Source organism: Girardinichthys multiradiatus, chromosome 9 (assembly GCF_021462225.1).
Source record: "Girardinichthys multiradiatus isolate DD_20200921_A chromosome 9, DD_fGirMul_XY1, whole genome shotgun sequence".
In the NCBI taxonomy this organism is placed as follows: Eukaryota; Metazoa; Chordata; class Actinopteri; order Cyprinodontiformes; family Goodeidae; genus Girardinichthys; species Girardinichthys multiradiatus.
Window position 1 is genome coordinate 25315052 of NC_061802.1, and position 21227 is coordinate 25336278.

The window sequence follows — 21227 nt, forward strand, 5'->3', positions numbered from 1 at the left end:
TGAAAGTTTGCTGTAGATTTTGCAACACATTGCAGCTGTGATAAATACACAGAGGTAAATGAATGTAATTGGTCTTGAGATTTTTCCAGCCATTTAGCCATTTGGGAGCAGTGATGTGGACTTTAAAGGTGGGATATGATTTTTTCCTAATTCTTCATAAATGCGGAAAAGCACACTTAGCCTCATTCTACAAAACAAGTTGTTTTCTTTCTTTAAAACCTATAAAAGGAAATTTGTGTTGTTTCTTTAATTTCATAATAAATAATATATCTACATAGTGTATATCTGTAAAAACAATTAAGTTCAAATAGGTTTTGTGGCTTTGGATCAATTTTATTTTGCAGGAGCAAAATGGCTCTTTGGATCAAGAGTTATTGACACCAGATCTAAGAAAAGCTTATTTCTGAAAAGCCCCCCACCCATTTCTCTGCAATAAATGACAGCATAATGACACATATTCTCCAATAATTTTATTCATAATTTTAATATAAACAGTTAATTGTTGAATAATTTACACACAGCAAGATTTTCTTATTTTCATATCATTGCAATATTTTCTTTACATGTCACTACTTGGCTCTCCTTTTGAAAATGTATAGAAAAAAATAAATTGTCAAGCGCTCTTTTAGTCATGGCACGTTTTTTTGATCCTGTACAGTGAGCATTTATCTCTGTCTGCGTTTGCATGTGTGAGAGGGACTCCGTCACGTTTGCTGTCCGCGGTACAGAAAGATAGATCATGGCACATCGGGATCCAGTGTGAGGTGAGTAGCTGGGGGATAAAGCGGCCTGCATCGGATTTCTGCAGGTTTCGGGGTTAGGACTGTACACACATACATTTACACCCACTGTCTGCATTCACAACAAGGTCTCATCGTAATGTATACACAACATGTTCCAAAAAATGAACATATCTGCAATAAAACCTACATTAATAAAGAGGTATCTTGCAGGACTACACACAGAAATCTGGAGAACTACCTATGTGCACCGAGAGATGACACTTAAAAGACCGAGAGTAGGAAGAGGAGTAATCAAACAATGGTTCAAACAAAACCACAGCACAGGAAACAAGACGAACAGAAGGGGACTGTCCTGGAGCAGACCACTAGTTCTTAGAAATCTATGAAGAGGTTGGATTTCCACACATTCATCTGCGACCAGTCAGAATCCATAAATCACATTCAAAATGTCTACATTAGACACTGGTGGATTCAGTCAGAGCAGGAGGTGTTTCAAGTTATAAAAACTGATTATCAAATTTTTATGAATGGAAAACAATCTGCTAAATGAAAAGACGTTGAACAGGCTTTTACCAAATGTATAAACATTTGAATATTCTGTTTGACTCTTTGGAAGAAGAAACACCTCCAGCTTCACCGTCCGAACTCCAGAGAGCCGTACTCTCTGGAGCACCAGTGAGCTTTTCTTTTTCAGTTTATTCTGGGTCTTATTACATATAATTCGTCTCTAAAATAAATACGCGGTGGTCTTGTCCAGCGTTTCCCTTAACTGTAAATAAAAAGGAAAAAGACTATTGTTTGAACCTGTTTTTTATTGAAAAGAAAAGAAAAAGGAGACATAAGAGGAGAGAAGGCTTTGCAGTCGACATGCTGCTTAGACCGAGGTTCGGTTTAAAAGAGTGGGCCTGGGCGGCCAACATTCAGAAACCTAGCGTGGGATTATGGGGTGTGAAAAGTTTAAGGTTTGTTATCTTGTCCTCAGACAGGAGAGCTGGTGCTCCTCCTATTTAAATACAGAGCCTGTGACATGTTTCTGTGTGGTGGGTCATAAAAACAATAAGAAAAATCGATAATTTTAAATTTAGAAAAGATATATACACACATTGATAATGATGAATTCATCATGTACAAGAGTAGGAAAACTTTACAGTGAGAAAAAGTATTGTATTTATCCTGCCCTACTTTGGCTAAAAAAATAGAAATCAACATCTCTAAAACGTAATACTTTTTTATCTGCTTACACCAAAACAATAAACCATAATCTGCTTTGTTCTCACCCAACCAGAGTTCAGCAAACCTTCCCTAAAATCAAATTCTTCTCTATTTTCCCACTTTTCTGGACAGACATATGCTATTTAGTTTGAAGAGCTTATTAATAATTATAGTTTTCCAAATGATACATCTTATTTTTTGTGTGCTTTGGAGTGGGTGTCCCTGTTGTAACAGACAGATCAGAAGCAAAAATCCACAAACATCAAACCATCAAGTTGGTGCATGTTTTTCCATTACCAATGAACAAAGCAAGCTGGCACTCAGTAGAGTTCATCAGTTTTTCTTTTCAGTTTTCTTCTTAATCCCGAATTACAGTATTTTTTCAGCTCTTACAGCTAAAAGGAAAAAGCAGAATATGTAAAAAACATGTTTCTAGATGTTAAATATTCTGCGATTGGTGGAGACAGGCCAGTCTATGGGACAGTCCGAGTCAGGTGTGCCATTAAGTCTTCAGAAGGCACTTTGGGACCTGCAACACCCCCATAAAAACACAAGAGGGCAGCCTGAACCACATCACATAAGAGCCAAAGATGGGGATTCCTGATTATCTTTAGTTGGGAACAACTCAGGGTAGATAAAAAGGTAGGTTGCTCTTCTTTCTCCTCCTCCTCCTCTTTATGCTCTTGAGACAAAGCACTGAGCTGCCTCCCTGAGACTTAAATTTACAATCAAGATTTTATATTAGTTAAAAGTTGTTTTTTTTTATGGCACACAGGATTGTCCCAGTCACCTTTTCTCCTCTGAAGCAGGGAAAAGGTTCTCTTTAACTGGCCCGCACTTCTGTGTCATGATCTGCCACAACAGACCCACTGAATCCATGGTATTGACAGGAGATAAAAGATCATCTCTTGATATTCACAGTTGGAAAAAACAACAAAAAACAAACAAAGCAAAAAAACATACACCGACGACAAAAATCAGACTCAAGACAACAGGGTTGTCATTTACAGAGCTTAAGGTCCATGACTGGGCTTGGTTAGCTTTGGCTGCAAACAGGTGAGAACAGATCCACTTCAGAGGATCCGCTGTGAAAACATCAGATATGAACAGAGAGAAGCAGTCTGGAGGTCATCTGCTTCCTCTGGTGGCTGCCGTGGAGCATGGGGGCTGCTGTGATCAGTCTAAAATAATGCAAGGCCCCCCCCCCCCCCCCCCAACACAAGAAGTACAGATAACTAATGATATATAAAAGGAGGCAGGAGATATATATTTGTAAAATGTAGGATAAAGGGATTTTGGGGATGATTGAGGCTCTTTGAACTGATTCCTCCTTCGGCACTGAGGTAGACTCTGGCCAAACACAAAGACGACAATGACTTACAAACTATAAACAGAGCTGCTCACCGCCATCACAAAGCGAAAGGCGTTCACTTTAAAAGAAATAGCTGTTTTTTTCCAAACATAAGGGGTATCTTAAGTAAATATCTGCATATGCAGACAAGCCCCAAGCTACAAGTGTTTTCTGTGGTGTGCTAGTACCGGAAAATGTACACATAAATGGTGGAATCATTTTTAAGATCCTCAATTTTAGAAAGCAAGGTGGAATTGTGAAATGTTATATATTGTTCGAATTTTGTTATGGAAACTATGCCTGTGAACATCTCAAGTATGGAGCTGAAGAATGACTTAAAAAAATCTGATGCGGACAAATTTGTAGGAACTCCTGGTATATGTGGTGTAAAAAAGCCTTAAAATAAATCCCTCTTCTTTTGTTGCTGTAGCAGAACCTCACAGAAGAACCACCACTAAATAAATAAGAAATAATTGTTTCAAACAAAATCACTGGCAGCCTAATTGCCGAACCCCTAACAATTCCTTTAAAATAAATGTAACTGAAACACTTCTCTTTTTTATGCTAACTTGAGATTCATATTGTCATTGTTTACAGTTTGTGTGATGGTAATGGAGCTAAAAAAAAGAATCTCCAGCAATATGAGGCATCAGGGGTCACCATAGCAACCTTTGCATGCTATATACATGCCAAGTGGTTGCTAAGGAACCTCTTCTATCCAACCATCACAAATGTAAGTTTCTGAGAGTTTAAGTGGAATTACACCAAAATCTTCATGTCCACTGCAAAGTGCGGTGGAGGATCTGTGATGCTGTGGGCTTGTTATTCTTTCAAAGCTCCTGACAACCTTGCTGAAGGCAATTACACCACGAACTCTTTAAAACATCAGGAGATCTTGTGGACTGTTATCAGTAAACTGTAAAAAGGTGGTCATTGGGTCTTCCAGCAGAATAAAGGTCCAAAACTAATTACCAACTTCCAAATCAACACAGAAATGGTTCACCAGACACAAAATCCAGCTTGCTCTATGACCATCTTAGTCCCCAGACCTAAATCCCAGAGAAAACCTAGTTACATTTCTTTTACAGGGATTATTCTGGTTACTAGTAAATGTACTGCTGTTGAATATGTTTGATTATTTCCTGAATTAAATAAATATACTCAAATTAAGGGGTGTGAGATTATGCTATTGCAATACAGACAGAATATATTTTATGTCTTGATACACATCTTTACCACTTTGTGTGCCACCACTTCGGTGGCACACAAAGTGGTCTATTTCGGTAAATCCTAACTTTATGTGACTCTGGGGGCCGACCTTATAGACTCTGGACTATCCACACTGACCCAAAGGTTCCTCAGTGGCTCAAAGAACAAATCAGAAAACTGCTTTTCTTGAAATGTTAAAACAAAAAACAGAAAGGGCACCAGGGGTGGTTTTCTGTATGTCGCACCAGCCTAGAAGAGGCTCTGGTTTTTAGAAAAAATCAATTAAAAAAGGCACTGGTCAGATATGGAGGCAGCTTCTCTGCTATCTCTGACTTTGGCCACCCTTTAAATGATAAATGCTGCTCAGCTAGCTTGGCAATCACACTACCTGTGTCCTTAAAGGAAAGGACTAGAGAAACGTTGCCATTTGAGAGAAGGGTGTTTCCTGACTATCTGCTGAATGGGAATCTTTTAGTTGTTGGCACTGCTGATAGGAATGTTTTCAACTCCTAGATTTATAGTGTGAAAATGATAAAAAGACAGGACACCGTGAGATCTTCTTAAAATCCAAGCAGCCATCGATTGTTCACATCAAAACAGTCCAAAGGTTTCGGCCAAACAGGATTGTGAGGGGATGAGGAGCTTTGACTGAATCCTGGAATGTCAGTCCTGAGCGAGATAGCTGCTGCACGCCGTGTCCCGACTGTGTAGCTGCATGTGATGGCAGGGAGAAGAAGAAAAGGATTAACAATCAACTCATGACCCCGCCCCCCCAACCCACCAAGTGCGCTGAACAGAGAACAGGACTGCCGGCTCTGAATACATTTGGAACTTTCCGCATCTCTCTCCAGCCCTCTGCCAGGAAACGTGGAAATTTCCACCAGACCCATTCGGAAAGGAGAATTCAGCTGCCGACAGGAAGCCTTAGAGGAAGCGCCGTCGTTACAGGAGCAATGAGGTGTGGAAGATTTATCAATCCTCGAGTGTGATGCAGAAAATCTCAGAGATTTAAATCCCAAACATCATCCACTACACCTGCCTTATTACCCCGAGAGCCAGGATCAATACAAGCCATAACCGAGACGCACTCAGACAACTAAACCAGTAAAAGTTGCACAATTTCTACACCAAATTTATGCAACCAAAGTATGTGTTTTTCTCCCCAAAAACACCAAATCGATTAAAAGGCAAACTGTGATCTGACCAGAGAAAGACAGCAGACGAACACTTATCAGGGGGGCTTTGACCCTATTAAGGCCTCATTCCCTCCCCTTTTGTAAAGCTTTTAGGTTATTTATCCTGTTTTACTTTTAAATTATTTCTGCAGTAGTAAAGTAGCCTCCAAATATCAAAAATCTTCCTCCAAAAAGTAAAATCAATGAATAAAAAAATAATCAAGGGCTGGATGCCTAAGACACAGAGAGCACTGACGGTAGATTAGTGTAATTTCTGGGGCTAAACAACAAAATAAGAATTAAAAAAAGAAAGAAAAACAGACATTAAAACACAAGCAAAGCCTCCAATGAACACAAATATCAAGTACAGTATTTACAAAAACCCCTCAATGTTATACAGTATATTATATATAACATATTGGCTGAGAAATGCCATTATTTTATATATACTAATATTATATATATATATATATATATATATATATATATATATATATATATACCCACTATAACATAACAAAGCAGCAGCTATTGGTCAGTCTGATGAACTCTTTTGTCCAAATTTTAAATGTTTAAATATCCTTCAGCCACAAAGTGAGGACACAGAAACAAACAGAGGAGAGAAATAAGGATAAAGCCAATAAATTAAAACTATTCACCAAACACAAGATAAATCTGTGTGTAGTTTGGAATTTTGCAGAACCAAAAAATAAGCGAAAGAAAACGTTCCTCCAGGAATAGATGTTTGTTCTAAAATCAATTCTTTGCAAGTCATCTCACTGATTAAGTCATTGTACAAAAACAAAAAATTACTTGGAAAACGATTCTTTAGTTTATAGGCCACGTGTTTTAAAAAAAGGCCACCATCAGAGTAAAAACATTTCATTTGGAGAGACAAAAAAAGGTAAAAGCACAGAAGTGTGGAAAATGCAGTTCGGCAGAGGGGTTGGGGGGAAGGTTGAGCAGCCTTCTTGGTTGTCTAAGGTTTGTTGTGTTCACAGTTTTGATTTTTTTTTTTTTTCATTGTTGTTTCCATCACAAGGAGTCCTGGAAACATGGTGTTAACCTATTACCATAGATTTGGGTAATATACAGTCTGATGTGTCATGGAACAAGTTAAAAAAAGGCATTTGCATCCCTTGCTTGCCTTGGTTTGGCAGCCATGAGGAAGAAAATTTAAAGTCCTGAGATCTGTCTTTTTTTTGTTTTTTGAAGGGTTTCTCTATTAATAAGAAAATCCTTAGAAAACGGTTGCAGGGTACAGAAAAATGGACTGAAGAGAGGAGGTGGGGGGAAGTGTTACTAGTCATTTTTGGGTGGGGGGTGGGGGGGGATGGGGCAGGAGATGTTAGGAAGGACTGGATCTCGGCAACGATAAGATTCTTCCATTTTTCTTGCCCCCGTTCATGTGTGTATAGGGCACGTGCTCCTCATAGTTCCCCCTCAGGCCCACTGACGGCCCGCTGTCCCTCCCCAAGCTCTCCTCTCTCTGGGAATAAGAAGACGGGTCCAAGGGGATGCTCTCCATGTTGTCCAGGTCCAGGTCGAACTCCTCCGTCTCCGGGACTTTGTTCTCCTCGCTGTGGAAGAAGGAGACCTCCTGGAAGGTCGGGTGCAGGTCGTCCCGCAGCATATCGATGATCTCGAGGAACGTTGGCCGAACCTTAGGGTTGTACTGCCAACACATCTGCATCAGGCTGTGTCTGGTCATGAGACACAAAACCAGATTGAAGACTCGTTTTAGGTTTCAGAACAAGAAACACATACTTCCAAAAAATATCATACAGTGTTTAACAAAAGTAATCATACGCCCTGAACTTTTGCACAATTTCTCTCTTTGCAATTAAAAACTTCAGTTTGTGATTTTATGTGATAGACCAACACAAAGCAGTGCATAATTGTAACGTAGAAGTAAAATAATACATTGTATGCAAATAAAAATCAAAAAAAGTCTGGCATCCATTTGTGTTCAGTCCCTTGACTCCGATACCCCTCTAAATAAAATCCCATGCAATCAATTCCTTTAAACAGTCACAAACAGCCCCGATCTTTCCCATCCCACATGCCCTGATTATTGTGATGGCCCTTAAGATAATTTTATGAGATATTCCTGGTGTGTGTGGTGTGTTAAGAGTGATCTAGTCTGCTCAGAAGGGCGTCAGGACCGCTCAAATGTCAAATCTGCAATATTCAACATGTTGGATTGTCTGGCCCGATATCCTAGCATGTGGGGTGTTCTCAGAGGACAAACAAGCGACGAACGACTTTTAGCCAATCAGAAAGCGAGATGACGAAAACACAGAGGGGAATTTCTCTGAACTCACGTTTGATCTCAAGAGGGTTTGCGAGACTTCCCGTCTGACATCTGAATGTTCGTGAGTGAAATCTGTTCATGTGTGGTGTGTTGTGCTTGCTGTGTGATTGGACACCACACACTGTGGGACCAAACCTGTTATCCCTATGATTTGTTTTTTTATTGTCCATGTGGGGTCTCTAAAAATCTTTCCGTGTGAATCAGGCATAAGAAAAACCATAGAAAGTCCCAATTATAGTTTGCCACTAGCCATGTAGGAGACACATGGAAGACAGTGCCCTGCACAGACGTGACCAAAAGGTTTTGGCCTACATGCTAAACGCTCAGCGTAAAGAAAAAAAAACAACACTGCACTTCGACTCTGGTTTCCACCGCAGCGAAACACAGGGGCAATGTGTAATATGTCAAAATGTAGAAATGTTCAAAGGGTATGAACACTAAAGCACTGGATATGAGGTTAGCTTCATGCGAGAGCTTTTGAAGTAATATAAAAGAAATAAAACCAGAAAAACTTTCTAGCAACAAGAGTTATTTTTAGTTAAACTCATTGTCTCCTACTAGAAAGGAGAAGGGTAGAAAAAAAAGCTATATTTACATCCTCTCAGGGCAGTTGTCGGGTCGGTCCAGGAACCCTCCATCCATGACAAACTTCAGAACCTGCTCATTGGATAAACCCTGGTAAGGCTGCTCTGCTAACGTGCTGATTTCCCACAGCACGACCCCAAAAGACCTGCAAACAAACACACCAATATATGATCAAAGGCCACAGGTTTGCTTTCTGGACAGCTTCTGTGTGGGAGCCGGGCCGTGACGTACCAGCAGTCAGAGTGTGCGGTAAACACTCCGTCCTTCAGAGACTCTGGAGCCATCCACCTGACGGGAAGAAGGCCCTTTCCTCCTTTACGGTAGTAGTCCGTCTCGTAAATATCCCGCGTCATTCCAAAGTCTGCGAGGCGGTGGGAGCAATGACAAGTCAGCATACAGGACCATCCACTCACACACATTGGGCTCACTGTGTTAAAAAAACACGGAAAATAAAACAAGAACCGACCTCCGATCTTGACAGTGAAGTCCTCAGCCACCATGCAGTTTCTGGCCGCCAGGTCTCTGTGCACAAACTTCTTGGCATTGAGGTAGCCCATGCCGTCTGCAATTTCTGCTGCCATCTGGAGCATGTCTTTCAGAGTGGGCGGTGGGCAGCCCGATGGGTTGTTCTAGAAACAAAAAAGCACACATTAAACAAGGCATTTTTGTTTTATCTGTAATCATTCCCTTCCCTTAGTCTAATTTGCCTCACAACAGGCTGAAGGAACAGTTCCCCTATTTATTTTTTTAGTCTTTACTGTTAATAAGAGTAATGATGCAGAGGTAGAAGAATAAACAGAAGAACAAACCTCAGAGTCTGGCCTCAGACTTCGCAGGTAGCTCTTCAGGTCGCCATGAGTCATCAGCTCCATCACCACCAGCGTGGGCTGACCTTTGGACACGACTCCCAGCAGACGAACCTAAGAACGAATTAAAAACATGTTCATATAAAACAAAAACAAAAAAAAGCCTAGAAATAATTCAAGTCCTTTCTTAAACCTAGTTTTTCTTTTATATTCTTTTATTGCCTTTACAGGTTTTAGCAGAAAAGTTATTAAATATGTCTATATAAAAAAAATAAATGCTCTAACCAAACACAAATGCATAAATATTGTTACATGCTGGAAAAAGACAAGACACATTGAAAAAGACAGTAACGTGCATCGTATTCGTGAACTTTTGAGTACATTAAAAATAAATGCTTTCCAGGACCTGAGTGAGAGTGTTTACTATGCAGACAAGTTGCAACATTCATGAATCATTGTTTTAATGTGGACTCTCTCTCCTCCTCCCCAGGTAAATCCCCTACATCCCAACATGATTTTGTTTTCAGCTGACTGCGTGGACACGCAGCGGTTTAATTGCTGCTCTTTGGGGTTGTGTAATAAAATAGTAATGGCGGGCACAATCGCTCGCCGAGTGTGAACATTTGTTTTGGAGTCTAACTGTGTGTCAATATGGCAGCTTCAGCACCACAAGCCAGTCATGATTCTGTGAGTCACATGTGCTCATGCTGCTTTTGGCAACATGATAAAAAGCTGCCTCAGCATGCTGCCTCAGCATGCTGCACACGTTGATGGTTTCTGTTAAAAAAAGAGGCAAGTCCGTACCACATGGTGACAGATGAAGGCCTTCATGACCGAAGCTTCGTTCAGGAACTCGATCCTCTCTCTCAGGGTGGCCGACTCGTTGACCGTCTTCACGGCAACACGCGTCTCCGGTTCTCCTTTGACGATGTCTTGAGCGATTCCCTCGTATACCATGCCAAAGGAGCCCTGACCCAGTTCCCTGAGGAGCGTGATCTTCTCCCGGGGAACCTCCCACTCATCTGGAACATACACTAAACGAAGCACACACAGACGACTGCATGAGCCCTTCACAGATGTAAAGTTGACTTCTTTTCTGTATGAGCATACTGAGGAAAACAGAAAGAGCAAAACGGGATACAGGTTTGTCTTACTGTCATTGGCGCTGAAGTATTCAGGATTCGGTGAGGTGATGAGATCTCCTAACGGACCTTCAGTTTGTCTGGAACACAACCACAGAAAGCATCTAAGATGCTGCCAACTTCATCTAAAAACAAAAGACCTAAGAACAGGGTACCCCCAGGGTTCTTCAAGTGAAATTTAAGACTTTTTAAGACCTTTTTAAGACCACCTAGAAGGAAATTTAATGCCAATTTCACAGCTATAGCGATAAAATTATGAATGATATAATAAAAAATCTATGGATTTTAAGCCTGAGAAAATAATCGCCAGGTACTTGAACTTATTTTATTTAGACTTTCATATATAATAGACATTAACTTTGTGAGCTGTGCAATAACAAAATAAAAAAAATATGCATGTTTCTCACATTAAGAGTCAACACCACTCACTATTGCCTTACAAGCAACCTTTTGGTTATACAAGAGATTAGGTTCAAAAAGTTCAGCAATCCACTTTACGCTAATTTTGTCGTTCGAAATAAATGAGTGGTGGTCCGAAATTGTTTTCAGGATCCTAATCACCTCTGCCCGAAGAGTTGGCGAATGAGCTCGCAGGTTCACTACCGGCTGTACTACCGATGATGCGGTGGCTTCAGTATTACTTGCAGTACCCACGTTGCTGGTTGTTAAAGTAGAACCAATAGGTGCCTGCTGTTGGTGGGCTCTAGCATAAGCGACGTGTTTGGCACTCTTCATATGGGAATCCAAAGCCATAAGTCCCATCGTCCCCAGCTTAAAAGATTTTCAGAACAAACAGCATTGTCCCTCATGGTCATTGTCCGAATTAGGTTTAACCCACTCGTATTTTGGATTCTGCTGCCACTTCGGGTTAAAACGACACTTGCCCATTCTGAAGCACACTAAGCTAACTTACTAACAAGGTGGTTTTGTTTTCCCACCACTCACTGAGCCCGCGGGAGAAAGTCGGCTGACGTGCCCTTCGTAAAACGGATATTCGTCATTGGGCGCGTGAATTCTTACATTGCTCGCACACACCAACAACACATTTTGCTTCAGTATTTTAGGACATTTTAGCATTTATTGTCTCACTAAAGGACAAAATAAATCAAGACCTGTAAATGGCATTTTATAATTTGTCTTCAAAATTTAATACTATTAAGGCCCCACGGGTACCCTGTAAGAAAAATGATGCTTACTTTCAGATTTTTACAGTTCTGTTTATACTGGCATGTATAAGAATTAAATTTGTCCTGTTTTGCCAAATTACAGCTTCTAAATTCAAAGCATTTCATTGGTATATTATGTGATTGTCCAATACAAAATGTATGGTCTAATTATAAAGCTACTTTTTCAGACACATGTGGAGACTGATATTTTTGGCCATTCATCGTTGCAAAATTGCTCAACTCTGTCAGGTTGGATGAATAGTTTGGCCAAAAAATCTCAATTTGATTTGGGTCTCGGCTTTGACTTGACCATTCCAACACACGGATGTGCTTTGATTTAAACCAGCCAGATAATAACTATCCTTCGTAGCTCTGGCTGAATGTTTAGAGTTGCTGTCCTGCTGGAAGGTTGGAGGCCTTCACAGAACAGCTGGATTAATACCGATACAAAATACATTGAGGTTTGTGGTTTTACTGTTATAAACAGTGGGAAAAAGTTAGACAACAGATGTGATCTGCAGAGTTTATATAAAATTTTACCTTTTCCTGATGATGAAAAAGACGCCGCTTCCCACAAACAGCAGTAGGATGGAGCAGATGACCGGACCACTCACAATCCAAACTAATCCTGTATCAGCTGCAGGAAGACAGAAGTCTTTTCAGTATGAAATTTAAAATCAGCTTCCAAAACCTTTTTATAGCACGAGTCAATCTAACAAAAGCTAAATCAAATTTATGAAGAAAAAGAAACTATGAAGATGCAGCGAAGCTGGACGTCATGTTGTCTTACGGCTAGGCATGAAGAAGTAGGTGGTTTCTGTAAAAGATCCATTTCCAGCCAAGGATGTGGCCCGGACAATCACGCTGTAGTTCCCAGGCTGTACGAGCGTGAGCTTTGTGCCACCCATCTTTTGGTAGGTCAGCCGTGACACACAAGTCGAGTGGGGCTGGATAACAGTGAAAAAAAAATATGATTCAGCAAGTAAAAACACTGCATAAAATTTGGAATTTTAACCTTTGGTGTTATTTGTTTTTAGTTAAAGTTTAAAACCAAATACTTTTGAACTGAATCCTTGTTTAAACAGAATTTGTAAGTTATGAGAGAGTAAATAAATGTACGTTTAAATGCAGGCGAGAAACTTCCAATCCTGTCAGTGGAGTCACGTAAAGCTACCGTACTACCAAAAGTACCCAGAACCTTTTCTCCTAGGAATTTTTTTTAAAGATTCTAAGATTTTCAGCGGAAAAAAAAGTTTTTCTGAAGACAGCAGTGCATGCTTAGGTAAATCTGGAACGTCGTAAGCAAGTCTTATTTTTTTATTTCCTGCTTCCTTTACTAAGACCACACCAGATCATTTTCTCAGCAACTGCTACAGACTAAAAAAATGGATGGATGAACGCATGGACCAACAATGGGATAAGGAATAAAGTCTAGTAATAGAAATATTTTTCCATTATTTTCCACCATGTTTGTAAACGTTTATCTGCTGTACATGTTTACCTCTGGGTCTCCAACCTTCTTGTAGAACACCTCATAAAGGATGATGAGGCCATTAGGCGAAGGAGGCTCATTCCATCGAACAAACACATAGGGAGGCTCAGCTTTCACGATCTCATGGGTCACATGGGCTGGGATGTCGTCTGCTTTTACTGGACATTACAAACAATATCTCAGTGAGGCTAACTTAAACTCTGACTTCAATACAGGTCCTTCTCAAAATATTAGCATATTGTGATAAAGTTCATTATTTTCCATAATGTCATGATGAAAATTTAACATTCATATATTTTAGATTCATTGCACACTAACTGAAATATTTCAGGTCTTTTATTGTCTTAATACGGATGATTTTGGCATACAGCTCATGAAAACCCAAAATTCCTATCTCGCAAAATTAGCATATTATTAAAAGGGTCTCTAAACGAGCTATGAACCTAATCATCTGAATCAACGAGTTAACTCTAAACACCTGCAAAAGATTCCTGAGGCCTTTAAAACTCCCAGCCTGGTTCATCACTCAAAACCCCAATCATGGGTAAGACTGCCGACCTGACTGCTGTCCAGAAGGCCACTATTGACACCCTCAAGCAAGAGGGTAAGACACAGAAATAAATTTCTGAACGAATAGGCTGTTCCCAGAGTGCTGTATCAAGGCACCTCAGTGGGAAGTCTGTGGGAAGGAAAAAGTGTGGCAGAAAACGTTGCACAACGAGAAGAGGTGACCGGACCCTGAGGAAGATTGTGGAGAAGGGCCGATTCCAGACCTTGGGGGACCTGCGGAAGCAGTGGACTGAGTCTGGAGTAGAAACATCCAGAGCCACCGTGCACAGGCGTGTGCAGGAAATGGGCTACAGGTGCCGCATTCCCCAGGTCAAGCCACTTTTGAACCAGAAACAGCGGCAGAAGCGCCTGACCTGGGCTACAGAGAAGCAGCACTGGACTGTTGCTCAGTGGTCCAAAGTACTTTTTTCGGATGAAAGCAAATTCTGCATGTCATTCGGAAATCAAGGTGCCAGAGTCTGGAGGAAGACTGGGGAGAAGGAAATGCCAAAATGCCAGAAGTCCAGTATCAAGTACCCACAGTCAGTGATGGTCTGGGGTGCCGTGTCAGCTGCTGGTGTTGGTCCACTGTGTTTTATCAAGGGCAGGGTCAATGCAGCTAGCTATCAGGAGATTTTGGAGCACTTCATGCTTCCATCAGCTGAAAAGCTTTATGGAGATGAAGATTTCATTTTTCAGCACGACCTGGCACCTGCTCACAGTGCCAAAACCACTGGTAAATGGTTTACTGACCATGGTATCACTGTGTTCAATTGGCCTGCCAACTCTCCTGACCTGAACCCCATAGAGAATCTGTGGGATATTGTGAAGAGAACGTTGAGAGACTCAAGACCCAACACTCTGGATGAGCTAAAGGCCGCTATCGAAGCATCCTGGGCCTCCATAAGACCTCAGCAGTGCCACAGGCTGATTGCCTCCATGCCACGCCGCATTGAAGCAGTCATTTCTGCCAAAGGATTCCCGACCAAGTATTGAGTGCATAACTGTACATGATTATTTGAAGGTTGACGTTTTTTGTATTAAAAACACTTTTCTTTTATTGGTCGGATGAAATATGCTAATTTTGTGAGATAGGAATTTTGGGTTTTCATGAGCTGTATGCCAAAATCATCCATATTAAGACAATAAAAGACCTGAAATATTTCAGTTAGTGTGCAATGAATCTAAAATATATGAATGTTAAATTTTCATCATGACATTATGGAAAATAATGAACTTTATCACAATATGCTAATATTTTGAGAAGGACCTGTATATTCTGTGATTTTAGTAATAAGTGTGACATAAAACTATCTATTCTACAAGCAAAGATATATGAATTCATTTACGAGTGTCCTTACACTCCGGCATGGTCCGGGCACTGACATAGGTAGCCATGCTGCAGCGTTTGGTGTCTGTGAGATGGTTGCAGGCTATGATCTCTATCTTATAGCTGGTGAAGTGGTGCAGGCCGGAGATGACTGCTGACTCCTTTCCAAACACATTTACCACCACCTGAGCAGAAATAGGGAAAAAGATTTAATTCAACTGTGCTGGAATTTATTAGGTCCATCAAATTAATGAGATGCAACAATTTCTTTTTATTCTACTACAGCATGTTTCACACTGCAGTCACTTTAGATGTACCGTATTGCTCTCTGACATAAATGCTCCTGTATTTTATACCCTCTGACATTAACATGCTTCCCTAATCATCCAAAGCCCAACGAAACAAGAATTTCACACATAAGACCGAAACAGTGTTTGAGACCTTGGATCCCTCTTCCTCTTCGTCTTCTTCCTCAGATGAGGCATTGGTGGAGTTGAGCTGCAGATTGGCCATCGTGCTATGAAAGAGGGAGGACTCAGTGGGCTCAAGATTGTCCACTGAGCGTCGTGGACGACTATGTCTGGAAAAACAGGGCAAGGAGACGTTACAAAAAGCAAAACCAAATCAGGTTAAATCATATATGTGGTAAGAATGCGCTTAAATCATCTACAATAATTTACAAGAAATCCCTGTATTATTTCATGTGTATTAAGCATTTACAGATGCGGGAACAGGGAGATTGAGTGACCCCCTGGCCTCCATGATGTCTTTAATCGCAAGCAGCCCCTTCAGTCCTGTTAAAGGCACATTTTTGCACATTTTTGCCAGAGGTGCCAATAAATGCACAGGACACTATATGAGCACAAAGCACAGAAATTACAAAAAATACACAGTTAAGTGTCCTTAATCACAGCAGAGGTTGCCTTGTTGATGCTCAAGTTCTGCTAAGTAGATTCTCACTTAAGTGGAAGGAAAACGCCCGTCTCCCTTTGTTTAATGTACTTAGAGAGCACGAGGATTGTTGTTTGTACCGAGAGCTCGGCCCGTCCAGAGTCATGAGCTAAAAAAGCATGGGAGGAGTGTGTGAGATCAAGTGTTTGTGTGTTTTCGAATGGCAGCACGCATGATTGCACCTCTGACTGGCATAAATGATAATGGGCACAGTAATCCCTCCCCTGGGGAAGTGTGTGTGTTTCAGGGAGAAGGAAAGGTCAGCGAAGTCCAGACATTCAGCACCTCCCACCTTAAGCCCCCCATAAAATCGCTGCTCTGCACAAAAACAAGAGTAAAAAAAAAACCCCACAGACGGACAGAAGGATGTGAGCTTCTTCGAGATGCACATCAAGGTGTCTGGAAGAAAAAATAATCGCGCTTCTTAAAGCTGTTGTAAACAGCTGTAAAGTAGCTGGATATTGCGTGAAAATGGCGGCTCAAATTGTTAAGAGTTTTTTCGGCTTGATTCATTTTTTTGATTTATTTGCTTCATATTTTATCCAAAGCGTAACATTTCGCTTACCTTTTTGAATCACACTTTTTTCTTGTCTGAATTTTTTGGTTGCTTTTATTTTCTCACTCAGGGTTCTTACACAATCTTGGAATTACTGGAATTTAGGTATCTTTCAGGTCAAGATACGTATGGAAACAGAAACACGAGGATGTAAAAATATTTGTATCTCCAGACTTCCTTCCTTCCTTCCTTCCAGCCTTTCATCCTTTACAGTGTCCTTCCTTCATTTTTCTTTTGCTCATTCCCTTTATTTTATTTCCTCATCTTTCTATTATCTTTTCCTTCCATCCTCCCTCCCTCCTCACTTTATCACCAAGTCTCAAGCTATGTCTTTCCTGTCTTTATTCCTTTAATGTGTCCTTTCATCTTTCCTCCCCCCCTTGTGCTCATCACTTTCCAGTTTTCGGCAGGCAACAGACAACACCACTGCCAGTCTGAGAAGTCAGTTGGAGCAGTTTGTGCTGGTCGGGAATGGCTCACCTGCTCTCAAAGACTACATTATGAAGGTAATCCTCAAAGGTCTTGCGGTATGCTATCTCCTTTTGCTGCTTCTCTAGTTCAAGTTTCGTCTTGGGGCAGGTGCAACATCGGCCCCCCGAGTTTGGCTCTTCCGTCTGGTTCCACTTCTGCTCGTCTTCGCTGTCCAGGTGGGTCGGGGTGCGGGACGGCAGCTTCATTCCTGGGCAGGAGGGAGAAGTGAGGTGAAACCGGATTTAAAAAAAAAAAAAAAAGGAAAGGGAACATGCATTTGGTTTTTACTAACCTTGTAGACAGTAGTCGAATTTGTAGAGGTCACTGTCCTCAGGCTGTTTGTGACAGATGACCCGGTAGTGGGTGATGTTGCCGTTGGGACTGGTGGGAGGCTTCCACTTCAGGATGATCTGAGATGAAGAATTCGAAGAGGAGATGGGGTCCAGAGGTTCAGATGGACCTGAAAGAAGTAAAAGACGATATTTAGTCAAAACTAATTACAAAAACACATTGCAGTCTTGAATCAGGACTGCCTGCTAGACTTGCACAGATGCGACCACATAGTTCCAATAAAAACAGCAAACGTAGGATTGATGTCAGGATTATGCAGCTCAGAGATGGTTCATGTGCTAATTCTTAATTCATATGACAGACATGTTACGCAAACATCTGCTCCAAGATATGTTAGTTTGATTGCTTTAAACAGTAAGAGGTTTTCCTGTTATTGCTTTGCTAGAAGGGAAGGAAGGAAGAATGTAATAAAGCAACCCTGCAAGCATGCAGTTCCAAGTTTAAACATGCAAAACATGCTGTGAATTATTTTTAGGAGGGGAAAGTATGCAGTCAGGGGTGTGTGATAGGATTTTTTACAACAACATTATAATCAAAGTTTTGTTACCGTTTCCTTAAGTAAAAACATGATTTTAAACAGAGCCAGAAAAAAGCCAATTTGTGTATAGTAGAATTTAAATTTAATAACAAAACTTGAAGTAGACTCTGAATAAATAATCACAACAAAACTGAAGCAAAATGTGGTTTTATGGCATAAGTTGTTTTATAAGGTAAAAGGTAAAGTATGAAATAAAACTGATCGGCACAAAGGCACATATCAGCACTAGACAGAAATGCTCCACATAAGATGCAATAATTTCTTTTAAATTCTGTTTTCCAATTTTTTATTCCATGTTTTACAAGATACTCAGAATTGGTTTTAGCTGTTAAATAAATAACACAAATTTACTGGATTTAGGTCAATAATTAACCATTTTCGTAAAACAAATAAAAGTCTGTCATTCATTAAATATTTTTGTAAAAAAGAAAAAAAGTACCATTTGTATAATAAACAGTCCTTTTAGTAAAATAACTCCCCAGATATGAAATTAAAATTCTGTAATGTTTCTAACAATATTTTCTTGTTTGTTTCTGACTCGGCACACGTCCCTACAAGTTCTTCCGTAATCTCGTATCTCGCTTCTGCTGAAGATCTTTGCAGCGGGAAGAGTTTGCGGATGTGCTAAGCTAAAGCTAACCCGTGATCTCTGCTGTAATGTGCTTTGTTTGACGACTGCTTTTTTTATTTTGCCTGAACAAAACCTAGCGAAGGGTTGCTCTACTGTTTCATAAACCTATCACTTTTTCTTTAAAAACTGTTAATGACTAGTGTTATAGCAACATGTAGAGGTCTCCCACACGACTGTGGGCCAGATGGAGAGCTTTTCGTTTACTGTGAACATCACAGTATTGGGTGGAAAAACCCTCAGATCCACTGGTTAACATTTTCTACAGAATTTAAGTGGATTTTAAAATTCTGTGATTCTTTCATGAATGCATGAAATCAGAGGGCTCTCCTCACCAATAGTATGACAATATCTCTGCTTTAGCAGATGATCATCATTCTCTAATCCCACACAATCTAATATCATATCACACAACCACAAATCCAGCACAACTGTTATGCAACAATAGTGTGTCCAATATATTTAAACATAAGACACTCATCAAAACTGTGCTTTAAAGAAAGTTCAGAGGTTCTGTCTATGATAACATCTGGACCCCGTTGATAAGACCAATATATTTAAAACTCATCAAAATCCACATTAAGGCAAGTTTTACTTACTTGAGGCGTTCGTGCGAACATAAATGATATCACTCTTGGCTCCATGAACCTGATGCTCATCGGACGCAGAGAGCTGGGTTCTCACCATGATGGCGTACTGGGTCCAGGGTTTCGCCCGAATGAAGAAGCCAGGCTCTTCCCCCTTCTTACCCTCCGTGGGACGGGACGGTGGGTCAACGTCGGCAATCACCCAGCTGTTTGAGCCGCATGCGTCCTGTCCATCAAACTCTGTCACATTCTTGTACGGACTGCATTTGATGTTAAAAAAAGGGTTAAATCAGCTGAGTGTAACAATACCTGTTATAAAAAAATATCTGTACAGCTGCAACATGGCAGACATGGATCTGCTTTTTGCCTCTAGCCGTTAAACTGCTGGACTAATGCAATGATTATGCACTTTATATTATTGCACTTAGTTCATATTCTTTATTGCATTTTGTGGTTTTATCTATTTACTAAATTTTCACACAAATAATTTTGTGTTGTGGTTTGCCATTAGATCAGTAGTTTTTAATCTGTTGGAGTTACTTGTTAAAATTTCCTGTTAAACTTATGTGGAAGGCAATGATTAACATTAATGTCATTATGGATTAAACAAACTCCAACTTACGCCTCTTTGTAGAGAACCATAAATCCCAACAGGTCTCTGTAGTCAGTCGGCCAAAACGCATCCCACTTCAGAATGATCATGTTGGACTTGACCTTGATCTGAGTAAAGTTCAGCTGCTGCATCTCACCTAAAAGACAAGAGAGGCAGGGATCAGCCTCTGTGTAAAAGCTGTCTCCAACCTGGAAGAAACTGAAGTATAATAAGACAATGTTAGGTTAACAGTGCATTGTAAAAATCCCCTTTGATTTTGGGTTTGTGTTGATAGATCACATCAAATTCAATTCAAAAATACTTTATTAATCCCAAAGGGAAATTAAATGTTGTTATAGCTCATATTATGAAGGTTTCTTCAAAGAGCCGTTGTAGATGCTGATGGCTGTGGGCAGGAAGAACCTCCTGTAGCGCTCCGTCTTACAGCAGATCTGAAGAAGCCTCTGACTGAAGACACTCTGTTGTTGTAGGACAGTCTCATGAAGAGGATGCTCAGGGTTCTCCATAATGTTCTTCATTTTACGAAGAATCCTTCTTTGCACAATGATCTCCAGAGGTTCCAGAGGAGTCCCCAGAACAGAGCCAGCCATTTTTATCAGCTTGTTGAGCTTTTTTAAGTCCCTGGCTCTGATACTGCTTCCCCAGTAGATGATGGCAGAAGAGATCACACTTTCCACAACAGACGTATAGAAGATATGCAGCATCTTGCTGCAAACACCAAAGGACTTAAGCTTCCTCAAGAGGTACAGTCTGCTCTGTCCCTTCTTATCATTCAAATCCAAATTGAAATACTTTAAAGTTCATGATTGTAATGTGATAAAAATGTGAAAAAGTTTAGGAGGTATAAATATATCTGCAAGAGTTTGTCTTCATCTGCTTCAGCAGGTAATAAAGTTTCCTGTTTGCAAAACTACAATAATTTATCCAATATTTGTCTCTTGGTGAGAAAACCCTGCTCTGTTTTCCAAGCTTTAGTTCCTAGACTTGATAACGTCATCATGAAATATTCAAACACACATCAGTGTACCTTTCTTGCCTTTAAATCAACAATATTCACAAGTGAAAGAACCTCTTATCTTTATAAAAAATGTAAAAACCACATTATGGAGGGGAATATGTAAATAGCAGTTTAATACATCTGATTTACTGTGTAAAACATGAGGAATCTTACAGGATGCTTGGTCACCGTTGGTGCGAACAGCGATGTCGTTCTTCTGGTTGCGCTCCTTGGTTCCCGTGACCTCTTCCAGCTTTCTGATTTCAGACATGCAAAGCTTAGAATTGAAGTGGAAGAATGTGCGACCTCGCTCGATTGTGAGGTTGTGCTTAGACCAATCCCAGAGTTGGCAAAGGTTCTGGTTGTCCAGCGCGTAAAAGGCATAGTTGCTGATGGAGAAGCACAGAGGTAAGCACTGAAATGATTAATCCTAGCGTAAAAAAATAAAACTGAGACGAGAG

The 21227-nt window shown here is 40.4% G+C and overlaps 1 protein-coding gene across 1 annotated transcript in view; it reads right to left on the bottom strand.

Moving 5' to 3' along the window:
* Positions 1-455: 455 nt before the first annotated feature.
* Positions 456-21227, bottom strand: part of insrb (insulin receptor b) — a 99770-nt gene continuing 78998 nt past the window's right edge. Inside the window, exons 7-23 of the mRNA XM_047375580.1 lie at positions 20941-21155; positions 19779-19905; positions 19169-19416; positions 17345-17512; positions 17062-17260; positions 15516-15654; positions 15106-15259; positions 13205-13353; positions 12494-12650; positions 12244-12340; positions 10550-10617; positions 10200-10429; positions 9399-9509; positions 9056-9218; positions 8821-8950; positions 8600-8734; positions 456-7393 (exon numbers count right to left, since the gene is read on the bottom strand). Coding sequence (XP_047231536.1) covers positions 7039-7393; positions 8600-8734; positions 8821-8950; positions 9056-9218; positions 9399-9509; positions 10200-10429; positions 10550-10617; positions 12244-12340; positions 12494-12650; positions 13205-13353; positions 15106-15259; positions 15516-15654; positions 17062-17260; positions 17345-17512; positions 19169-19416; positions 19779-19905; positions 20941-21155 — 2845 coding nt within the window. The 3' untranslated portion in view covers positions 456-7038. The remainder of the gene's footprint in view (positions 7394-8599; positions 8735-8820; positions 8951-9055; positions 9219-9398; positions 9510-10199; positions 10430-10549; positions 10618-12243; positions 12341-12493; positions 12651-13204; positions 13354-15105; positions 15260-15515; positions 15655-17061; positions 17261-17344; positions 17513-19168; positions 19417-19778; positions 19906-20940; positions 21156-21227) is intronic.